The sequence below is a fragment of the Sceloporus occidentalis genome, unplaced genomic scaffold (assembly GCF_023333645.1).
Source record: "Sceloporus occidentalis isolate IW3139 unplaced genomic scaffold, rSceOcc1.0.p SCAF_5, whole genome shotgun sequence".
NCBI lineage: Eukaryota > Metazoa > Chordata > Lepidosauria > Squamata > Phrynosomatidae > Sceloporus > Sceloporus occidentalis.
The window spans coordinates 156185876-156207551 of NW_028316985.1; the positions used below are offsets into that span (position 1 = coordinate 156185876).

The following is a 21676-nucleotide window of genomic DNA, read 5'->3' on the forward strand; positions in this document are numbered from 1 at the left end:
TTGTTCTCTATAGTAAGAAAAATGATGGTGTCTGAAACAGTCACTCTTCAGAAATGAAGAAGTATGTTCATTTCAGGCTACATAAACCTTTGTTAGACCCAAGAAATTAAGATTAATTAGTTTAGTTCTTGAAGAATTTTAAAGGAATTAGAGTGATATATTCCCCATTATGTAGAGAAATTTGATGGCATTATTCTGTACCATGTAAGATAATTCAAAAGGGATGTTCTTAGGGTGGGTGATGTTTAGGGAAAGGACCATAGCTTAGAAGAAGAAGAATTCTGTCCATGGCTTCTCCAGTTGAAAGGATCCAGTAGGAGGTAATAATAAAAAACATTGCCTTTGACCCTGGAGAGCCACTGATGGTCAGAGCAGACAGTAGTGTAATCTGCATTGCAGAAATAATGCAATGATACTGCCTTAACTGCCACGGCTCCATCTTATGGAATCCTAGGATTTGTTCTTTGTTGTGGCACCAGAGCTGACAGAGAAGGCTACAGATCTCACAAAACTACAAATCCCAGAATTCCATAGCATTGAGCCATAGCAACTAAAGTAGTATCAAACTACATTATTTCTGCAGTGCAGATCAGCCCAACATTGAGTTATGTGGACAAGTAGTCTGGCCTGGTATAAAGCGGATTCCTGGGCTTCACTTCAGATGACCCATCATGAATATCTTGCTTCAGAAGAAATGCTGATAATATCTCATATGAAAGAATCACCATTCTTCCCTGTAGTGCATCAGTCTATAATAGTAGACTTGCAGCTTTCCTATTATTTCAAGGGATGGGGAATTGAGCTATCCAATTTGGTGGTTGATGAATACAATCCCCTGCATGGAAGGATTTTCCTGGACATTTCTTATGCAAAATATTTTTCTATTGATTCCCGTTAGTGGGGCTGCTCCAGTTATTTCATTATACAAAACCTAGACGGGACATTACTTCAGAGTGCAGGATGAACATTTCTGACAGTTGTGGAGCTACTCCCTGCTATTCATTTCAGTAACCATTTAACAACATGATAATAATTAGACCACCATCTACATTCCTACTAACATTATCTAATGGACAATTAGAAGTAATGTCTATCACTGTGCTATCCTCAGCCAGATGAACAGAAAATAATATTTGCTATGATGAAGAGTTCCATAGTTTCCACATTATTTGTGTAGCATCCAAAGGCATAATAGAGACTTCTCAATAAAATAAAATAAAATAAAATAAAATAAAATAAAATAAAATAAAGAGATCTCTGCTCAGAGTAATTTACAATTTAAAAATAAGTGTTGTTTTTAGAAGTAGCTAGGGAGAACAATTCAGGAGTGAGAGTGTGTGTGTGTGTGTGTGTGTGTGTGTGTGTGTGTGTGTGTATATATATATTGCGGGCCAAGGCAAACGGCCTCTACTCTATTCTCATTCTTCTTGATTTGTCTGCGGCCTTTGACACTGTTGATCACTGTCTCCTGGTTGATTTACTTTCTGACCTTGGGTTCTCTGACTCTGCTCTCGACTGGTTTAAATCTTACTTGTCAGACAGATCTTTTGCAGTAGTCACGGGTGGTCAGACTTCGTCCTCTGTTCCCCTATCTGTTGGAGTTCCCCAGGGCACTGTCTTGGGTCCCCTTCTGTTCTCTCTATACCAGGGGTAGGCAACCTGCGGCCCGCAGGCCGAATGCGGCCCGGCAAGGCCTTGGGACCGGCCCCAGCCTGGTCCTGCCACCGATTGTCGCCAAGGCCTTTGGCATCTCGCGCGAGGGGCATGGTGGGGCAATTGTCTATAGAAGCCTCAGAAACATGCATTTATCTTAACATTTTTTAAAAATCAGCAGATTTTTTCACGTGTCCTCCATTTTTTATTTAAAAAGTGCCCTCCATTTGAAAATTTTATCCTACATTTGTCCTAGTTTATTTATTTATTTATTTTTTTAAAAATTATTTACTTATTTATTTTTTGGCTTCGGCCCCCCAGTTGTCTGAGGGACAGCAACCCGGCCCCCGGCTCAAAAGGGTTGCCTACCCCTGCTCTATACACACTGTCCTTAGGTAAACTCATCAGTTCTTTTGGTTTCTCCTATCATCTGTACGCCGACGACACTCAGCTGTATCTCTCCACCCCTGACCTTTCGACAGGGCTTGAACAGCAAGTTTCTTCTTGTCTGACTGCCATCTCTCAGTCGATGCGGCTTCGGCACTTGAAGCTCAACATGTCTAAGACTGAGCTTCTTGTCTTTCCACCTAAACCCACCCTTCACTATTCCTTTTCTGTTTCTGTCGACGACACTTCTATTCAACCGGTTCATCAAGCCCGCAGTCTTGGCTTCATTTTTGACTCTTCTCTGTCATTTATTCCCCAGATCCAGGCCACCGCCAAGGCCTGTAGATTCTTTCTCCACAACATTGCCAAGATCCGTTCATTCCTCTCAGCCTCTACTGCCAAGACTCTGGTCCATGCCCTAGTGGTTTCGCAACTAGATTATTGTAATCTCCTTCTGACAGGGCTTCCTCTTTCACACCTCCATCCTTTAATCTCTGTCCAGTATTCGGCTGCCCATATTGTCACATCCGCTCGCCGCTTTGACCATGTTTCTCCTCTTTTCTCCTCCCTTCATTGGCTCCCCTTCCCCTTCCGCATCCGGTACAAGCTTTTGTTATTGACTTTCAAAGCCCTCCATGGATTGGCCCCTCCTTACTTATCTGACCTTCTTTCTCCTTACATTCCTACTCGTACCCTCCGCTCTGGTAGTCAAGGTCTCCTGTCACAGTGCAGGACTACCACTGCCCCCTCCCGAATTCGTCCCTTCTCGCTTGCTGCCCCTTACTCCTGGAACCTTCTTCCCCCACATGCACACCTCATCACTTCTTTATCCAGTTTCAAAACTGAGTTAAAGACTATATTGTTTAGAGAAGCATTCCCAGAGCTGAGCCCCTCTCTGACCCAGGAAGCCTCCTTTTAAGCATCCATTAAGAAGCTAAGCCCTTCCTCCAGTCCATCTGCCTTGGTCCAGGCCTCGGAGGTGGAGAAGAACTGCTGGACCTGATCCCATTCCCCACCACCACTCCCCTCTCCTTTTGTGTCGTGTCTTCTTAGATTGTAAGCCTGAGGGCAGGGAACCATCTAACTAAAAGATTGTATGTACAGCGCTGTGTAAATTTACAGCGCTATATAAATAAAGGTTAATAATAATAATAATAATAATAATAATAATAATAATAATAATATTCTTTCTGGTCTCTGTGCAGTCCTATATATGAGTTCTGTAGTTGTGCAGAACCTCACTCTGGAACTTTCTAGAGTCTGGCTAGCATTTCATGAGCGTTTTGTCCCTTAACTCAGCACATGTGTTCAGCATTTACTAAGCAGACAGTGGTCTTCTGGGACTTGACTATAAAATTGCCTGTCACGAAGGTATAAGTTTTTCTGTTTTCTCCTTGGGCCCATCATTGTCTGGGCCTTCCATTCTCCAGATTAGTTCATCTTTGCCAGGGCTGAAGCTGGTTTATTTTCTGCCATGTAAAGCATCTAAGTTGCTGTCATTCTCAAGAGTAACAGATTCTACAAATAACTCCATCAGTACTGACCAGCTTAATTCTTATGTAAGAACCCTTCACCACTCTTCAATGTTATAGCAGCCTCTTCAGTCACTAGAATACTGTATTTCAGTGCTGTAGAAGATGAATTACCTTTTGGTCTAATTGATTCTTGATCTGAAGCAACTAGTAATGTGTGAAGAGGCTGAAATAATCAGATACACACCAGAAGGGGAATAAGATATTGTGCATGTCTTGACTCTGTATTTCATTCAGCTGAATGATGACATATTCTTATCGTGATCTGCACCTTTTTTTGTTGTTAATGGCAAAAACGGTCTTTTCAGCTTTACCAATACACCATCACTTCTACTGAAGGAATAGGCCCATTGTCCCTTGTAGATGATCCCCAATATAGATACTATCAGTTGCTGTACATTATTTAACCATCCTAATTTATCATGAGTGATCATTAGTCTCAACATCTGATGTTTTCTTATATAAATTGCTCTGTGCAACATTAGGAATTGACTGAGAAGTTAGGAATCATGCTATAGCATGCATGCTGAGATAGGAGGCAGGTTGCTCAATAAAATGCTAGCCTTACTCTAGGAAGTTTTAAAGAGTGGTTCTGTCCAAGTATATGACCACCCAAAGAACCAAAATTCATTTTTCTTCTCACAGTTAATGCTTATAACTGAAATGTTCAAAGCCATATTTTAAAGGTTTATACTGGGGGGAGGCTTTTCTGGTGGCCACTATATATTCCATTAATGTTAATGCAATTGTTAAAAATAAGTGGGCTGTGAATTGTGGATATTAGTAGTTTCTACTCACTGGAAGGAGCTTTTAATTTTGGAGATATATGTTGTTGTTAAGGAAGGGATAATTATGAAAAAAAAGTATATCCATGACTATTATCATAGCTCTGAGTTAAGGAACCATTACAGTTTGAGGTTTTTTTTATACTTTATGTTGTGTGATCATGTATAAATTACATATTTAATTATCATAAATTATAATAAATACTATATTGCAGGTTCATGAGATCTTTGACTGTCAGGAATGTGACAAGAAATTTATTTCAGCTAACCAATTAAAGCGTCATATGATAACTCACTCAGGTAAGTAAAAAAACCAACAACCACATTTGCTACCCCATCATAAATCCAAACTTCACCTATTGCTTGGGCTCATGTCTGTGCTAAAATATTAAACATGTGTTTGTATAGTGTTTGGGGCTAATTAACAAACCAACCAGTAGTGCAGTCTTAATCCAAAAATGTGCTGGCTATAGGGGGCAAGAAATGGGCAGCATCCTCTTTTGCTGGTTCAGTTGTCTTTATGCTGGCATGACCCATCTCTGCTGCTGATCTCAGAGATTAGGTGGCAGATGAAGCTGTCATCTGAAGTCATCCAGCAGAAGAATTAAAAGAGGTGGAAAAGAGGAGAGGGAGGGAGGAACTGAATTATGCCAGATCTTATAAACCTCTCTGCACTGAAGGACAACACTAGGGGGGTGCAGGGGAATGGTCTGCACTAGGTGACAGCCCAGAAGAGGAGTGACACCCAGTTGCCCCCCCCCCTCACCTTAGAGCTGCTGCCACATTCTCCTCATGAGGAGACTGGCATGTCAGCACTGTGGAAGGCTGAGTGCACCCTCCACCTTGGTGCCATTGCCTCATGTACCAGGTGGCACCGGGGTGAGGATGCCACTGACTGTCACTGTCCTAGCACAGTGTTAGGTGAGGGTAATTTTAAGTAATTATCAACATTCTTAAAGTGAGAGGTTCTGAGATTCAACACAGCTTCCACTGTGCTGGTATCATCTCAGATGGACTTTAGCCATCTCTGTGAGTTTGGATTGTATGCAGAGATGGAGCCTTATGATGCTATAGTGCAGTTGTTTACACAAAGTAGTTAACTTGGTTTACTTGGATTCAAGATGATAGAAATATTGACAAGAGTGGCACTGCAGTCTTAAACTGTTTCTTGTAATGCTTGCTTCCATGTAAGTGCTTGCAGTTGGTGGCTGCCTAAAGCAATGTATCATTCAGCCTATGTGTGTTTCAGCCTTTATGTACAAGTCAAATACTTTACAATTAATCATTTGTACATTACCTTCTTGAAAGTTCCTTCTCCTTAACATACAACCCTATCTGACCTTGTATACTCTTGACATTTCCTGAAACTTGATCAAACTGGTTTAAAAACAAATCCTAGTAAACTTATTGCATAATGGAAGATAATGTAAGTGATGCATAAATGACTTGTAGAGATGACAGTATTCATGGACTGGCAAAGAAAGTTATTATAGTAGTTGCAGGAATTACTACTACCGTGTCTGATTAGGTTAAAACATGGCCCGATCTTTTCAACATGATAAGCACTGTTGGTTTTTTCTGCTGTTTCCATTTCATTGCAGAAAAACAAACTACCATTGCTTCTTAGAGACAACTAACTATCCTTTGATGTTCTAGATTAGAATGCTGTAGTGCTAGATTCAACTAGCAACTGAAACATGTAAACTTATACATACCAACTGTTTTTTTCTTAAATATGAAAACAAATATGCTATGTGTATTGTTAATTAAGTTTTAAAATATTTAAACTGCCATTTTTTTCACATTTGTCGTCTGGCAACAGGCTTTGCTTCTTTGAAGTCATTCTCTTTTGATTTAAGCTAATTAATCAGAGTTTAGTTTTTGCTGTGATTGTTGCAAAGAACGTGCCAATTTCTCGAGATGCGCCATGGCTTATTCTTTATGAAGCGACTTAACTGTGTAACATAAAGGGCATTAGATGTCTTTCTAATTGGTTTAATCTTAATTGGGTTGACTTCATTGCAGAAATCTTTCTGAGAAGATGGCTGTCTCTTCCTTTCATCTTCTACCCCTGTATAAACAGGAGATTAAATGTCCCCCCCACTCATTTTCTGCAGAAAAACGCCCCTACACCTGCGAGGTTTGCCATAAGTCCTTCAAACGACTTGATCAAGTGACTGCACACAAAATAATACACAGTGAAGATAAACCCTATAAATGCAAGCTTTGTGGAAAGGGATTTGCCCACAGAAATGTTTACAAGAATCACAAGAAGGTAAAAAAAGCAAACAAACCAAAGGCAAACCACTCTGCTGTTGTTGTTTACAGCTCTGCCAGGCTTAGATTTACAGCTGTTGCTCATTTCAGTGATAGATCAGTACGCTTTGGCATGCTTAGAAACATGAGCTTCGAATTTTGCAAAATATATTGGTTAGTGTTCTGCAAATAGCTCAGATATTGAGATGATAAACAGGTTATTGTTTGGTGTTTCTTTTAATCAACCCAAACTAGTTCTGTTGAGTAGGTTCTTTGTTTTGTTTTGTTTTAAATTGGAAACCTATAGTGATGTTGCAGTCATTCCATATCTTTTTGACTACTGAGAGAAGGATTAACATTTGAATTGCATTTCAGTCTAAATGCTAGCAGCGGAAGAAACTCTACCCTAAAAGGATAGTGGAACTTCACACTCAGCCTCCACTAAGAGACCCCTGGCTGTGTGATTTAAGCTCCAGTCTGCCTGTCCTAATTTCGATAATGCTTGTCATTACTGTTGACCCTGGGTTACTTTTTCAATGGCATGGCTGCATCCTTGACTGCTTCTGCTTCTGCTTCAGAACTGCAAAACTGTAAAAAAATAATCTGGCTGATTTCCTGCCTGGTCTTCGGTACCCTGTCGCTCTTTCCTTCTTATCCCCCACCCAACACATGATGAAACAGATATACCAATACTTAGTATTTTTCACAGTTTGGCTCATGTTATATGCCATCTGGGAATTTGGCACCGGATCTTTGCACCATCTTTTGTATTTTTAGCCATAAATCATATGAAAGTAATAATAATAACCAGAGCTTCTTGCGGGGTGAAACAATGATGACTGTTCTTTCTAACGCAGACAGGATGCTTGAATCTGTTGAAAGACAGACCAGCTTGCGTACACAGCATGATCATAGCTTGCATATGTAATGGATTTCTACACACACACACACACAACTTATAAAGTGGCTGCATTTACATGAAAATAACACAAAGACTTCTGAGCAGTCAATTCTGAATATAAAGAAAACAGAAAGGAAAAGCTTTTTTTCTTTCTTATTTTATAGTTCTTAAGGAAAGCATTCATTAAAATTATCTAAGTGTTTTCTCATGACCCAAAGCACAATCTAGACTTTGCGTCTGAAAATGCTTCGCATTCATTTTGAGAGGGCCATAGTTCAGGTATGAAACTATGTCCACAGTGGTATGTTTTCATGTTTGAGGTAATAGCATCTTTTATTATGAGCTAAAATGGACTTAGATTCTGGAATGATAGGTTTGAAGCTTATTAACAGTATTGGACTAAGGAGATGAAGAGTGGATGGGCTTCTGTTTCTGGTGTTTACTTTCCCCTCAAGTTAGAAACCTTGTGCTCAACCAGTGTACTCTCAGTTTACAAAGCAGAACATTTACTTGGGATCTTTTAGGGATAAATCCCATTGCTAGTTAGAAATTGTTGTTGTTATGTGCCATCAAACGGATTCTATTTATGAAGACCCAAGGTCTAGCTAATTACCCATTCTTTTCAATAGTCTAAGCAACCAACAGACATAAGATGAATGACACACATCAGCTAGTGGTTTGCCAAGGGACAACAGTCCACTTTTTGCTCATTTGAGAGACAGTCCATCAGCTTGTTTAAACAGAAAGATGACAGAAAATATTCTGTGTAGATAAAGAAAATATTTATTTATAGAAAGCTTAATACCTTTATATTGTTAACATTTTTTTGGTTTCCCTGAGTAAATTTGAAGAGAGGCCGTGTAGTGTAGTGATTTGAGCACTGGACTATCTATGATTCTGGAAAACAGGGTTTGAATACTCACTCAGACATGGATACTTATTCCGTGACCTTGGGCAAGTTATATTCTCTTAACTTCAGAGGAAGCCAAAAGCAACCCCCCTCTGAACAAATCTTGTGGGGTGGGGGGAAGCCATTATTGGTTCACTCTAGGGTTGTCATAAGTCAGAAAAGACTTTAAGTCACACAACAAGAACAACAAAATAAATTTCCTGCTTCTTTAAATTGTGTAGACTGAGAAAATGTGTTGGGTTTGCTTAATTAATTTTGCACTTGCAGGCTATAGTGTGAGACAAAAATCAAATAGAGCGCTAAATCTATGATACTTACAAACTGTTTCGCTCCTACTCTGAATTTTTGCCAGGTTTAGGCACTTTCAACGTATGAGTATTTTGTTCAGTCTTAGGAGCTAAAGATTCTTAAAAAGTAAACAATCCTCCCACACCTTCCCCCCAGTTATTTCATATCTGCAAAAAGTATATAAGAATTAGTACCAACAGCACGAAATGAACTACAGTTCCTCTTACAGAAGTCCGAGTTTCTTAAGGTTTTTCACCCCTTTAAAATCCTTATGGTTTCAGAAATAAGACTGGGGAAGCATGATAGCAGTGTGGACTGAAAGCTCAAAAAACAGGTTGCAAGTAAAAATGAACTGTAATTCATTCATCTTCTATAAGTTTTGTAGCTCTCTTAGTTTTAAGCCTAGAATGGAAACATTATACCTTCTTTGTATTTTCACATTTGAAGTTATCAATTTGAAGTAAGAATATTTCACCCTAAATATACAGCATCCAAGGGAAAAATGCTTGGTGATTATGCTGGCTGTGTAGAAATAAACAAGTATGGTATATTGTGGCCTATAAATTCACAAGTTGGTCATTTCACGGGTCATCTCCAATTGAGAGAAGAGTGCCAATTGTCCAATTTTGGTGGACAAGAGAAAGAGCTGCGTACAAATCTCCAGCTCACCTAGTACAGCAGCATAGTTTCTGAGGCTTAATTGATTTGTTGATGCAACTTGCAAAGATTCTCTAGAGCATCTCTGTATTTACTTAGTAAGCTTACTACTTCCCTCGCAGTTGTGTTGTGTGTGTGTGTGTGTGTGTGTTTGAATGACAAGCTGTGAGCAACCTTGGTTGGTATTTAATGCATAATGCTTAATGATATCAGCAGGGACTTTCCTTAAGTTTTAGATTTAGAAACCTCAGGGCCAGGGATGACCATTAACTGGCAACCCTATTTGTAACTGTTAGTAAAAGCAGATACTATATGTAATGATTAGAGCTACATTTGTTAGTCGTGATCTCTTCCAACTCTATGATTTTATATGTGTTTGGTAGCTGTGTAGCATTGGAAATGCTGCAGAAGTAGATAACCAAAAATACAAAAGCTGAAGCCATTCACCTATGACTAAAGGCCACGGTGCTTAGGATGAGTGGCTTGTGGCATGATTAACCAAGGCACCTCATCCTGGAGAAATGGGATGAGGAATGTCCTTTCTTGGACCATGAGCTATCCCAGAAAAAAAAGGCACGTACATGGACCTGATAGATGGTATATGATTGCTCATGGTTTGGAGAAAGTAAATTGTAAATAAACTAGACTGGTCTGATCCATCAGTCATCTTTTTCTATTCAGTTAATGTCACATGCCTTCTGGGATTATATATGACAAATGAATCTGTCTAATTTTTAAAATAAAAGCCTTTGTGCGTTAGAGACTACCCTTTCTCCCACATTTCATTCCTGCACTTATGCAATAATGACTGCTGTCTCCCATGCTAGTGAGGCAATACCTCTGTTCCAGGTTTGAGTCTGAACTTTAAATGAGCTATCCAAAGTGCTAAACCTCATCCCTAAAACAGGCTCACAGACTTAGGTCCAAAACACACTGCATAGACAATCCAATTTGAGACTACTTTAACTGCCCTGGCTCAGTGCTAGAGAATTCTGGGAACTGTAGTTTTGTGAAACATTTAGCCTTCACTGTCAGAGAGCTCTATACCACAATAAACTACAGTTCCCAGGATTCCCTAGCACTGAGCCAGGGTAGTTTAAGCGATCTCAAACTGGATTATTTCTATAGTGTGTTTTGGATTTTAGATAATCCCTTTACATTACATACTAAAACCTGAAGTGGGTTAAGTTTCACTGACATGGGAGCCCCCAGCCACCACTGAAGGTAAATAAATTGTACTTTGAAAGTCACTAAGGAGAAAGGTTCCTAAAACATCAGACTGGTGGGAAATTGGTCTGCAAAAAGGCAGGTCCAGTTCCCCTCAGCTGTTTTTTTTGTTGTAAAATTTAGACCATAATCTTTTAAATGTGAAACAGATGTGTGATTAGACACACTGAAGTACCTAACAACATCTAATTTAGCCAGTAACCACTAGGCCTAAAGTATTCTCCCAAGTAACTGTAATCTCCTTTGCTGTCATTTTGAATTTACCCTCTGTGTAATTCTTCATTTGTAAAAGGTCAAGACCTGTGGTTCAAGCCTGTTTATATCCTCAGATAATCTTTAACCTGGCTGTAGAAGCAAGTGATTTGTAGCATCCGAACATACTGTACTTTCTGTCACTATCATTACAGCACACTTCCCAAAGTGTCTGAATTTTGACACAGAAAACCATTTACATAGTACTCAAATTGAGCTTTTTTTGTGTGAGATTTATTTAGAAGAAATCCATAGATTAGTAATAACACATCTTTGTTACAAAAAAACATGTATTTGACATTTTGTTTTGAATCACTGGAGGTCAGTTTTTGGGGATTGGTTGGGGCAGGAGAAATTACTTAGGGTACGGCCCTGAAGGGGTGGCCTCCAGCTGCTCCTTCCTCGGCTGGATTAGGGCCACAACAACCTCATGCTGTGGCCCTGATCCAGCCTTCCGAGGGTGCAAAAAGGAGCCACAAAATGCAGCGGCGTGGCTATTGGTGATCCTTCACTGCTGCATCATCTGGATGCAGTGCCAGAGAAGCGTCATGATACCGTGCGCCATCTGGAGCACAGTGTCAGGGTGCCCTGAAGGACAGAGTTGGGCATATGTCATCAGGATGTTGTGCCCCGACTCTGCTCCCAGGCTAGCCTTTCAGGCTGATCTGTACAAGATTAAATAGTTAAATTATTTAGTTAATACTAACTTGAGTTAGTTGAAAGTATCTCAAAGGAGCAAAAGCAAGATTATGAAAAAGGAACTGTCTGAAATAGAAATAGAAAATCCATACTACTTAGCTTTGTGTCATAAAATCATCTAGTTGATCCATAAGTTGCAATATTACCTCTGTAATATTAGTGATGAATGATACCCCAGATATGTATATTTCCAAGAAGAACAATCAAAAGAATTTTAGAATTAAAAATTTTGTTTCATGTTGTTATGCCACCCTATAATAAAACTGTCTCAGGGTGGCTCATGTCATTAAAAAAAATAACCACAACAATAAGAAAAGTAATGCAGTGAAAATGTAAAAGGCCTTGAAAATATTAAATTACATTAAAAACATAAAATACTTTGGGAGAAGAAAAAATATTTTCATCATGCACTAACACATAATAGCATGGATATCTGGGGAGGGCACTCCATAAAGGGAGTCAAGCAACTGAGAAGGCCCTCAGCCTTATAGACAGTCCCTCCCTCTCCCCACTTTCAGTCATTGGGGGTACTTTGAAGCTGATGTAAAGGCTTGGTCAGATACCTATGGGAAGAGATGTTTCTTTAGGCGGGGTACAGACGGGCAGGGGAAGGCGTCTTGGAGGTGTATTCTGCTGAATACGGAGCCTCCAGACCGCCCGCCCCGGGGGTGTGGCTCAGGTGTATGGGGCTTCCACACGGGGGGCACTGAAGACGCCTCACCTGGGGCCATTTCTGACCCTCAGTTTCCATACCGCCGCCTTGGAGGACGCTGCAAAGAGAGAGGCAGCTTCTGCATGGGCGGCCAAAAACGGGGCTTTTTTCTCTTTTGCCGGCTGGCGGATGCGCAGCTGCGGCGCTCAGCACCGGCGGCAGAAAGCCTATGTGCACATTTAAAGCGCCCTGGCCCCTTTAAACTTTTTCCCTCAGCTAGCCCAAGAACAATGGTGGTCTCCTGCCAGCTGGTGATCAGCTGGTGTTGGCATCCTTGTCCACTTGCACGTTGGTAGTGTCACCAGCATCATGGATACCTCCTCTCCTTTGGTCCCCACGCTTTTGCTGAATCTGCAATGCACAGCCACAGCTGTCGCCACTGCCACCGCTGTCCCCCTGCCATCCCCATCACCTCCCTTGTACATATGTAAATATTTAAAGTTTTAGGGGTTTTTTATTGTTAGGTGAAAATGGCACAGGAATGTGTGTAGGGGTTCACTTTAAATTCCAAACTTTCCCCAATTCTAGCAGCGCATGCGTACATGTTGCTCTAGGGTTAGGGTTAGGGTTAGGGTTACGAGCATTAAAATAGAGTGCAGCTGTGCTGCAGCTTCCACATCTGCATGGCATCTGACGCTCTAATTAGAGCCTCGGTGCAAACTGTGCATGTTCCAGGACCCCGACTCATTATGCGACGCAGCAGGCACGGAGCTTTTAAATGGGCAACTTAAATTAGCAGCATAACAATTCTGGCATACCGGTGCAGCAGCTTATAGACAGAGATGCGCAGCTGCGCAGTATATAGAAAAGAAGCGGGGAAAAGCAGCACCTTTTTAATGCCGCTTCTTCCCGCTTGGGGCATGCGGGCGGCGTGTTCATGGCGGCATTCAGGTAAGGGCCGTCTGAAGGCTATACCTTCATGACGTCATGAACACACCCCTTTTTGCCCGTCTGTATCCCGACTTAGTTACTTTGATCTGAAAACATTTAGAGCTTTGGACACCTGGAAACAGATTAGTTGCAAGTGCCGTTGATACCAAAACCACTGGTATCACATGATAGAGATCAGCCTCTGTTAGCGTCATAGCTATTGACTTGCATAAGAGTGAATAAATGAAATTACTGAACTGTCTTCAGAAGTAGCTTCAACATGTGTTGGATCACTATCCAACGAGGAAACTATTACCAGGCTATCTGAGCAAATAGAATTGCAGCTGGTATAAAGTCCTTCTAAAGTGGTTCAAGTGACAGTGATGGACCACAAATTGGACACTTGATCCTTAAGGGAAGGGGGGTGTGGCCCCCTTCAGAGCAGTTTTAACACCACTCAGATGAGCAAGTGGGCCACCAACATCACTTCCATTTATCTGGAGCGAGTACTGGTTTATTTCCTTTATCCTGTTTGCATTCTGATCTCAGGCACCATGTTTACTATCCACCTAGGTTAATTTCTTTTAAAGGAAGACAGAGCAGCATGTTTGTGACATTTCAGCCACGTGCCCTTATGACCTACAGATATTACATGTAAATGCTAAAATAGGATGTAGAAATAACTGTGGTCTCCTACTAAGTAACTGCCATGAATCTGAACAATAACCCCTAGCTAATACCATCTTTAGAGAATGGCCTGCAGGTAAGTATGGAACCATTTTAAAACAGTACCGCCAGTTCCCAGTTCAGTCAGCCTCTCATCATTTATTACCATGCCAAAGAATCTTTGTCTGTTTGTCTACTGTGAGAAATGTTTAGTCTTCCTGTCTTGTGGACCTAACTGCTTTTCCTTTAGGGCTGTTTCCAGAAGCCAGTAAATTTATATTTTCAGGCAGTAGCCCATCTAAATTGCAAACAACTTTGGAAACATGATAATGTTTCCAAACTAGCTTGTCATAGAGAATGGGAGTTAGTTATGAAGAAAATTTGAATTCTGCTGGATGTAAAATTAGTGAACACTTCCCTGAATCTTTATAACCACAATCAACAACATTCTGTCTGCATTTAACTGAGAGCCAATTTGAATATTACACTTCACATGTGGAGACTGATAAAATGCACTTATCCTTTTGCTCTGTGTGGCAGGCATACATTTTTAAAAGCCTCTTACCCTACGCATTGGCTTTGACTTACATGATCTCTCTAAGCCAAAGGCAGCAGGATATAGCTTGCTGGCGTGGAAATCATATACTTACTTTGGCAAAGGCATGGGATAAGAAGGTTCTAAACATTTATTCCAATGACCTGAACTATAAACTGGACATGATCATTCTTGCAAGGTAGCAACTGTGGTTATATTCCTCAAACTTTAATAGTTGAGAACTAGAAAAAGCCCCCAAAGAGCTATTAAATGGGTCAGCAAGCGATACTATTCTACATCTATTCCAAATGAAACAAAACAACTTGTTTACATGATCAGAGAAGCAAGATTTGTTTGTTAGAAGGATGGTACATCTGAATTAAGAGCTCTATGTTTATATAGGCTACAACTTTATGTTCAAGAGCTACATTTTTTTTTGTACTGAATTCTGTTTAGATGTGCATCCATCTCTGACTAAGATTATGTGCTGTTGTTTTAGAGGTGTATTGACTTTATATGAGAGGCCTAGTAATTTAGGGGCATTTCTCATGTTTGAAGGCTTATAACTTCACTATAATATCCTATCATTAAAGAACCTAGACCTAGACAAGTTAGTTTTTGGATACAGCTTCCAGCATGGCTACTGACTATACTCGCTGGGTGGTTGCAGGAATTGTATCCAGAAAGTAACTTTTATAGATTTTGAAAGTTATAGATGTTGAGCCTGTTTAAGGAGTTGAAGACCAGGGCAGCTGATCACCTATCAAGCCCAAAGTATGTTTTTAAATGGGAGGGAATTTAAAACAGGTGGAATTTTAAGTCATGCATGGTGCCAGATTAACAGCCCCAGAGACTGAAGCCTTCTATTTATCCACAGAACAGGTACAGCACAGTCAGCAGCAGTGCAAGCTTCCCCACAGCAAAGTATCATCCAAATCTCTCAGCCCTCTTCTGGAGGATCCACCTGTTGAGGTGAGAAGGTAGTTCAGTGTCTTTATATCCAGACATGATTTGGCTTTTCTGTTAAAAGAGTCATGCCAGTAGTGTTGCCAATAATATGAATTTTGCATAAAAGCCCAGCAACTTCATAAAAATGGCTTCCAAATGAAGTGCTGCTTCATAGCAACATGGTGTTTTTCTAGAGGGGGAGTTGCCGTGTCGCCTGCTGTATATTAACAAAAAATGACAGCTGAGCAGTTTAGAATTTTTACATTGTTCTTTCTACTGATTCAAATCAGGAGGCAGGAACAAACCCCCTTGAAATCCTACTACGTGGCAGGAAATTATGTGCTTATGCATGTGTAGGAACGTTATTTCCAGATATGGAACAGCTAAAGTAGCCTTTTTGTTCCTAATGAGCCTTTTACATTGTGGAGGTGGCAGACTGGTAATGTCTATGTTTTTCTCTCTATATATAAACTTATAATACTCTATTTTTCTCCCCCCCCCCCTTTTTTTTTTTAAAATCATCCTTGAAAAACTTCAAAAACATCTCCCCCAAAGGCTAGGGATGGCATGCAGCCATTATTACCATATACATTCATCCCCCCACATTCATTTGGGTTAGGGGCACAGGACCTCCGTGAATGTGGAAAAACTTCAAATAACAAAAACACTATGTTTTTACCTGAGAGAACACCTCTCTAGAAATGTCTAGATCTTTGAGTTGAACTCTGTGGTCAACATCTGCCAGACATTGACCATAGAATTGCTCTGGAGGAGCTACAAATGCCTAGTGGAGTGTTCTCTCTGGGAATCTTAAGGTCTTCCAGTGTGACTTTTGGTTAAAGTTGACCATAGAATTGCCCTGGAGGACCTAGATATTCCTAGAGAGAACATATTAATAAAATCTGTGAATAATCAAATCTGCAAAAGGCAAAGCCACAAATGTGAAGGAATGAGGGCATTACATATTATCATATGAAGAATTACTTTTTTTGTTTTGTTTCTTTTTTGTGGGAAATAGTGTCAAAGGTAGTTCCAGGTTCATGTAAGTAGAATGTATCACTGTAAATTCCTCATCTGTCCCCCGGTAATTAATTTATGTATTAATTAAATAGTAATAAGAAGGAAGAGGAGGAGGAGGAGGAGGACTAGGACTAGGTAACAGTAGCACAGTTTCTGGGTAGATGAGACACTGTAGATAAAAATCACTCAGTTTAGTTTACTGATGATCTGTTGGCTGACATGTATTATCAGGGTGGCCTCTCCTCATTCATTCCGTCCATAGTTCTATGATAGCAAGCTACAATAGATCACAATCTGTGTGATCTATCAGAGTTTTCAGTATGAATGTGCTTCCAGTGCATTAAATCAGAACAGCAAAGCACATATCCTTCTTCTTGAGGTCAGAATAATTGTAAGGCCAGTGTTTGGATAGTTCAGTTTTACATTTTAATCAGTATTTTAAATAGTGACATCCAAATTAATTTTCTCCTTGAGGCTGCCACTGAAAACCTAGGAAACTTTAGGTAGTGCAAAATACTGTACTGCAATCAGATTGATTTCTGAGTTCTGATCATATGATACTAATTTTATTTCCTCTGTGCTGGGTTCTGCTTAATTTCTGTAGGTAAAACTACTTGTACTTACCTACAAACCCTAAAAAGTTCAGAATGAGATATTTGAAGTGTCATTTTTTGTCCCATATGGCTGTGCTTGTCCATTTTATCATTCATTAGGGGAGGTCCTAGTATGTGTCTCATTATGATTGGTTGGGATGTAGGAGAGTGCCTTTTCTATTGTGCTATTCCCTCCATAGAGAGGTTGAATTTGATCCATTTGTCTTAATATTTAAGCAAGCTGCTCAGACCCTTTTATTTCACCAGGTTTAATGTCAAATCATTCTATCTTTGTTTTGTTATATCAAATAAATTGTAGAAATTTTGTGATTTTTAAAATATATTTTATGCTAAAGTGAAGCATTTCTACATTAAGTAAACAAAGCATATTTGTCTAAATAATAATGTAGAAATAAAATTGCAGAAAATGCAGGGCATTCTTCATGCTTGTTTAATTTCAGTAGCAAAATTTCATTGGGTGGTATCTAGTGATGCCATTCTGTTCATAGAAGGGCTGTCATTCTTGCAAATGTACCCACTAATGGGGCATGGTGATGAATTTCTCATTCTCCCAACAACCCTAGTGACCCTTAAATATACTCTGAAGGATTGGGGATCCCCTGAAACAGTATAGATCTGTACTAGCCCAAAGGGTCAGCTACTTGATTGAATATCCTTCTATTTATTTACCACTATGTGGATGTTTGATATATTGATTTTAAGGCAGTAGATTTCACCAAAGTGCAGTGAGATTGCTTGAAAGTGTATATATACATGTAGATTTGAAGCAAACTATAGAAAGACAGACTTAGGGTCTAAATACCCAAAAGGCACCAGATGCCATCTGATCTTGGAAACTAAGAAGGTTCACTTCTGGTTAGCATTTGGATGGGGGACCACCAATGAATACCAGGTGCTGTAGGCTACATTTTCAGAGGTTGGAACTGACAAAACCACTTCTGAGTATTCCTTGTCTCAGAAAACCCTATGAAATTCATGGGGTCACCATAAGTCAACAGATGACTTGAAGGCACACACATATACACATAGACAAATAGATGCCATACCTTCTAACCTTTCATATATGAAAACTAGGATATGTGTGACCAAGCAACATCAGAGTGTGGTACTGATGGCAAAATTTATTAATAAGGAATACAGACAAACTAGGAGAGGCTGCACCAATTTGCTTTTGCCTATGTCTATAGGAAAGGGAAAGATTCCGCCCCTATTCTCCTTTCCTACCTGTTGAGTTAATGAAAAGCAAACTACTTTTTCATTTTGAAATCAGTTTGTAACAATTAAAGTAAACTGAGGACAAATGAATTGTTATGTGCTTTAGTCTATTGTAAGCTGCTGTGAGTCCTGAACACAGGAAAAATATGGGACGACGATAATAAGGGAGGCAAGAGAAACTGGGACATATCAGAAATAGATGAAAAAGCAGGACTACACAGGATTAATTGGGGATGTCCTTGCTAAATTGGAACAGTTAGGAAGTATGACAGATGTACATACAAGCGCACACATACTCATAGAGACAATGAAATAATTATTTCTTAAATGTATGTACTAATAGTGTCTTAACCACTTTTTTAATGGAAAGGTGGAATTAAAATGTAAGAAATAGTGCAGATAGTGTTTTTGTTTCTTTTAAAATGTTTATATGTGTGTAGAGGGATATATAAATACGTATGTATGATCCCAGTGAGGTAAAGGAGGTGTGTTCCAGTGAACTCATTCGCTTTTGTATTAAAGCTAAACCACAGGCGAGTTCAAATATCATTTGGAGGGTTTTAATAAAGGAAACAGTGAAAATGATAAAGAATTTGGAAATAAGTACCATTTATAGGTTTAGGATCTGAATAATTGAAAATACATTGTCATAGTTTACAGTTCATTTCACTGTAGCCCCTGCTTTCTGTTTGGAAACAGATTGAGAATTTGTGTAGTGTTTATTTTTTACTTGTAGGCTAAATCTTGCTTTTGAATAGGCAATCTGAGACCCAGTGAGATACATTCACTGACACAACCACACCTGTAAGATGGAATTGGTAGGGGAGATTGCTGTTCTACCAATTGCAGTCCACAATGGTGCCCACAGTACACCCCAGAAACTTGCTCTGGAGGGATGATGAAACATACAGAGTCAAAGTCTGAGTAGCTCTGATGGCTATGTGGTGAGAAGGGAAATGGGAAGCAATTTCTGTTGTGCAGCTGCTGCAGTGCTGCTGCAGTACTTGAGAAATGTTAGATTTAGTCCACATTTGGCAATTAACCACACTGTGAGCTATGATGAAACAATTCCAATCATCCTTTCTATCATCAGGAGACTTTTAAGTTAAATCAGGTGTAGTTCTGGATCTATCTAGACACCTTAAGTGAATAGTAATAGGAAAAACACAAGATGGCTGCTGCTTCAAGACATTTCTTTCACATCTTCTGAGAATAGACCAAACGGAAGACTGCTTGCATCAGGTCTGCTCTTGACAATCCTGCCCCATAGACCAGCCAGGGGTTTGGATTGGTTTCAGCTTCCTAGATTGCGAGGTGCCATTTTCCCCATGAAAATTTTTCAGGAGATTATGGCTCCCCCCATAAAATCATGGGTTTATTACCTATTCAAGAAGACTATTTAGCATGTGTACATATTTTTAGAGTCATGGTTTTATATTTTATAATATTATTTGAAACATCATGCACTTTAAAGGTGGTAAACAAGGAAGATGCCTTAAGTCCTAACTTGGGAGAAAGACAGGATATAAATAAATTGAATGGATGGATGGAACCTGTGGACAAAATTTCTGGCATTCTGTTCTGACTTCTGTTTCAAAATATCAGACATGTTGAGAAGAATTGAGTCTTAGTAATTTTAAGCTTCAGAAGATGCAGCAAAGTAGATGGTTAAAAACTAGGCTGCAGTTAACCGAGGAAATGTCATTCTTGTTCATTTGCATGCAAGATTTTGTAAATCTTTATGTTTTGGCATCTGGTGAAACACCAAACAAAACCTAGAATGATCTTTAAAAAATAACATGTATGCCCATATTTATAGGCACACCTCTTTTTGTAGTGTACATCTGCTTAATAACAACTGAATTAAATTATTACCTTCTCTCCCATTAGTGGAGCATGTGAAAGACTTAAGCCTTTTATACTTTTTTGGGTTGAAGGGAGGCAGTAGCTCTACTGAACCAGGTCAGCAAGGCTAGCTACTATGATTTAATTGTTTTCTCTGAGCTTTACTTTTTTATAATACTTTGTCTTTCCTCTACAGACCCATTCTGAAGAGAGGCCATTTCAGTGTGAGGAATGCAAAGCATTGTTCCGAACCCCATTCTCTCTGCAGAGGCACCTTCTGATACATAACAGTAAGTGCTGCTATGTCGAGGTTCACAGAGCATAACTAATTATATTTTATGAGAGGTGAACAGAGAGAGAGGACCACAGAGACCATCTGAAAGTTGTAGGGAGGAATTGTTTGCTAATTGTTGAAGCTGTCTGGGACTTCTGCTTCACTGGTGGGACTTCACTGTTTTCAGAACCAAGACCCTGATTCAGCAGGTACTTTCCAGCATTCAGCACAACTGGCTTGCTTGTCTGAATGATTAAAACCAGAACTCTTGTGGAAGGCATGTCCACCTCTTGTGGGGCTGTTGCTGAAGTGTGTGGCACCAAAGGGGGTTGTCCCTTTGGGGAACCTCTTCAGGGTACATGAGGGTGAGGGCCTGGCCTTTTGCCTGACAGTTGTGTAAGAGATTTTTTTACCTGTTTTTGCATCTGCTTCTCTATATACTGAATTGGTTGTTTTTAATAACTACTGCTTTGTCTGCCCAGTATAGGAAGGATGAGCTTTTTAAATTTTTTAAAATGTATGTCCACATTTACTCTTTAAGAATTGAAAGGAGTTATAATAAAAAAAACCACAGTAATAAGACTCAGTAAAACAATAGCTATAAACACATTAGGAAATATAATAAAATTAATATAGGTTCTTCCTATAATTGCCTATAAATGTTCTCTTGCATTCACAATAGTATGTGGTTGTCTGCAACTCACAGCAGGTTCAGGGAGTTTATATTTTGAAATGATCTAGAATGGTTAAATAGGCCCAAGAAAGTAATAACAATGACAAACACTGATAATTTTTTTGGTTCAGCACGGCATAATTTTTCCATTACTGAAGATTGCACAAACTGCTCCTCACATGTGAAACTCAAAGAATCTTCTGAGATAGCAAAATGTTCATCCATGTTAGTTCTTAGAGTGGATGCTCTAAAATGGTACCATCTTTGATAGAAAAGCATCTTTATGGAATAACTGTAGCAGTAGGATGTCCAGTATGCTGGACAAATGTAGTTTTTAAAATTTGTTACTTTTCAGTAACACCTTGAGGCATCAGGGAGCACTTCATTCTGCCTTGTGATCTGGCTGTCTTGAATATGTTGATAACTGCAATGTGTTTATAAACATCCATTAGTACGGTAGTAATATAGCTTTACTCCTTCTTTTCACTTAGGTGAAAGAACTTTTAAATGTGATCACTGTGATGCTACATTCAAAAGGAAGGACACACTGAATGTTCATATACAAGTTGTTCATGATGGCCATAAGAAATATAAATGTGATTTGTGTGACAAAGCCTTTGTGACACCCTCTGTGCTTAAGAGTCATAAAAAAGTAAGTAATGATACTAGAGACAACCACTTTGTTCTACATGTTGGAAAATAAATAAATGGGAAGAAGGAAATGAAAAATCCAGACTTTGGCAAATCCATTGTTTAA

General features: G+C 39.5%; 1 protein-coding gene across 3 annotated transcripts in view; it reads left to right on the forward strand.

Moving 5' to 3' along the window:
- PRDM5 (PR/SET domain 5) overlaps positions 1-21676 on the forward strand; it is a 113993-nt gene that overhangs the window by 39673 nt on the left and 52644 nt on the right. For 2 of the 3 annotated variants that reach the window (XM_089525867.1, XM_089525868.1), the window contains exons 9-12: positions 4573-4657; positions 15208-15302; positions 20169-20262; positions 21411-21571. In XM_089525867.1, the coding sequence (XP_089381993.1) occupies positions 4573-4657; positions 15208-15302; positions 20169-20262; positions 21411-21571 (435 nt within the window). Of the gene's footprint in view, positions 1-4572; positions 4658-6474; positions 6633-15207; positions 15303-20168; positions 20263-21410; positions 21572-21676 lie in introns of all 3 variants that reach the window. The other variant, XM_089525869.1, reaches the window with a different exon arrangement.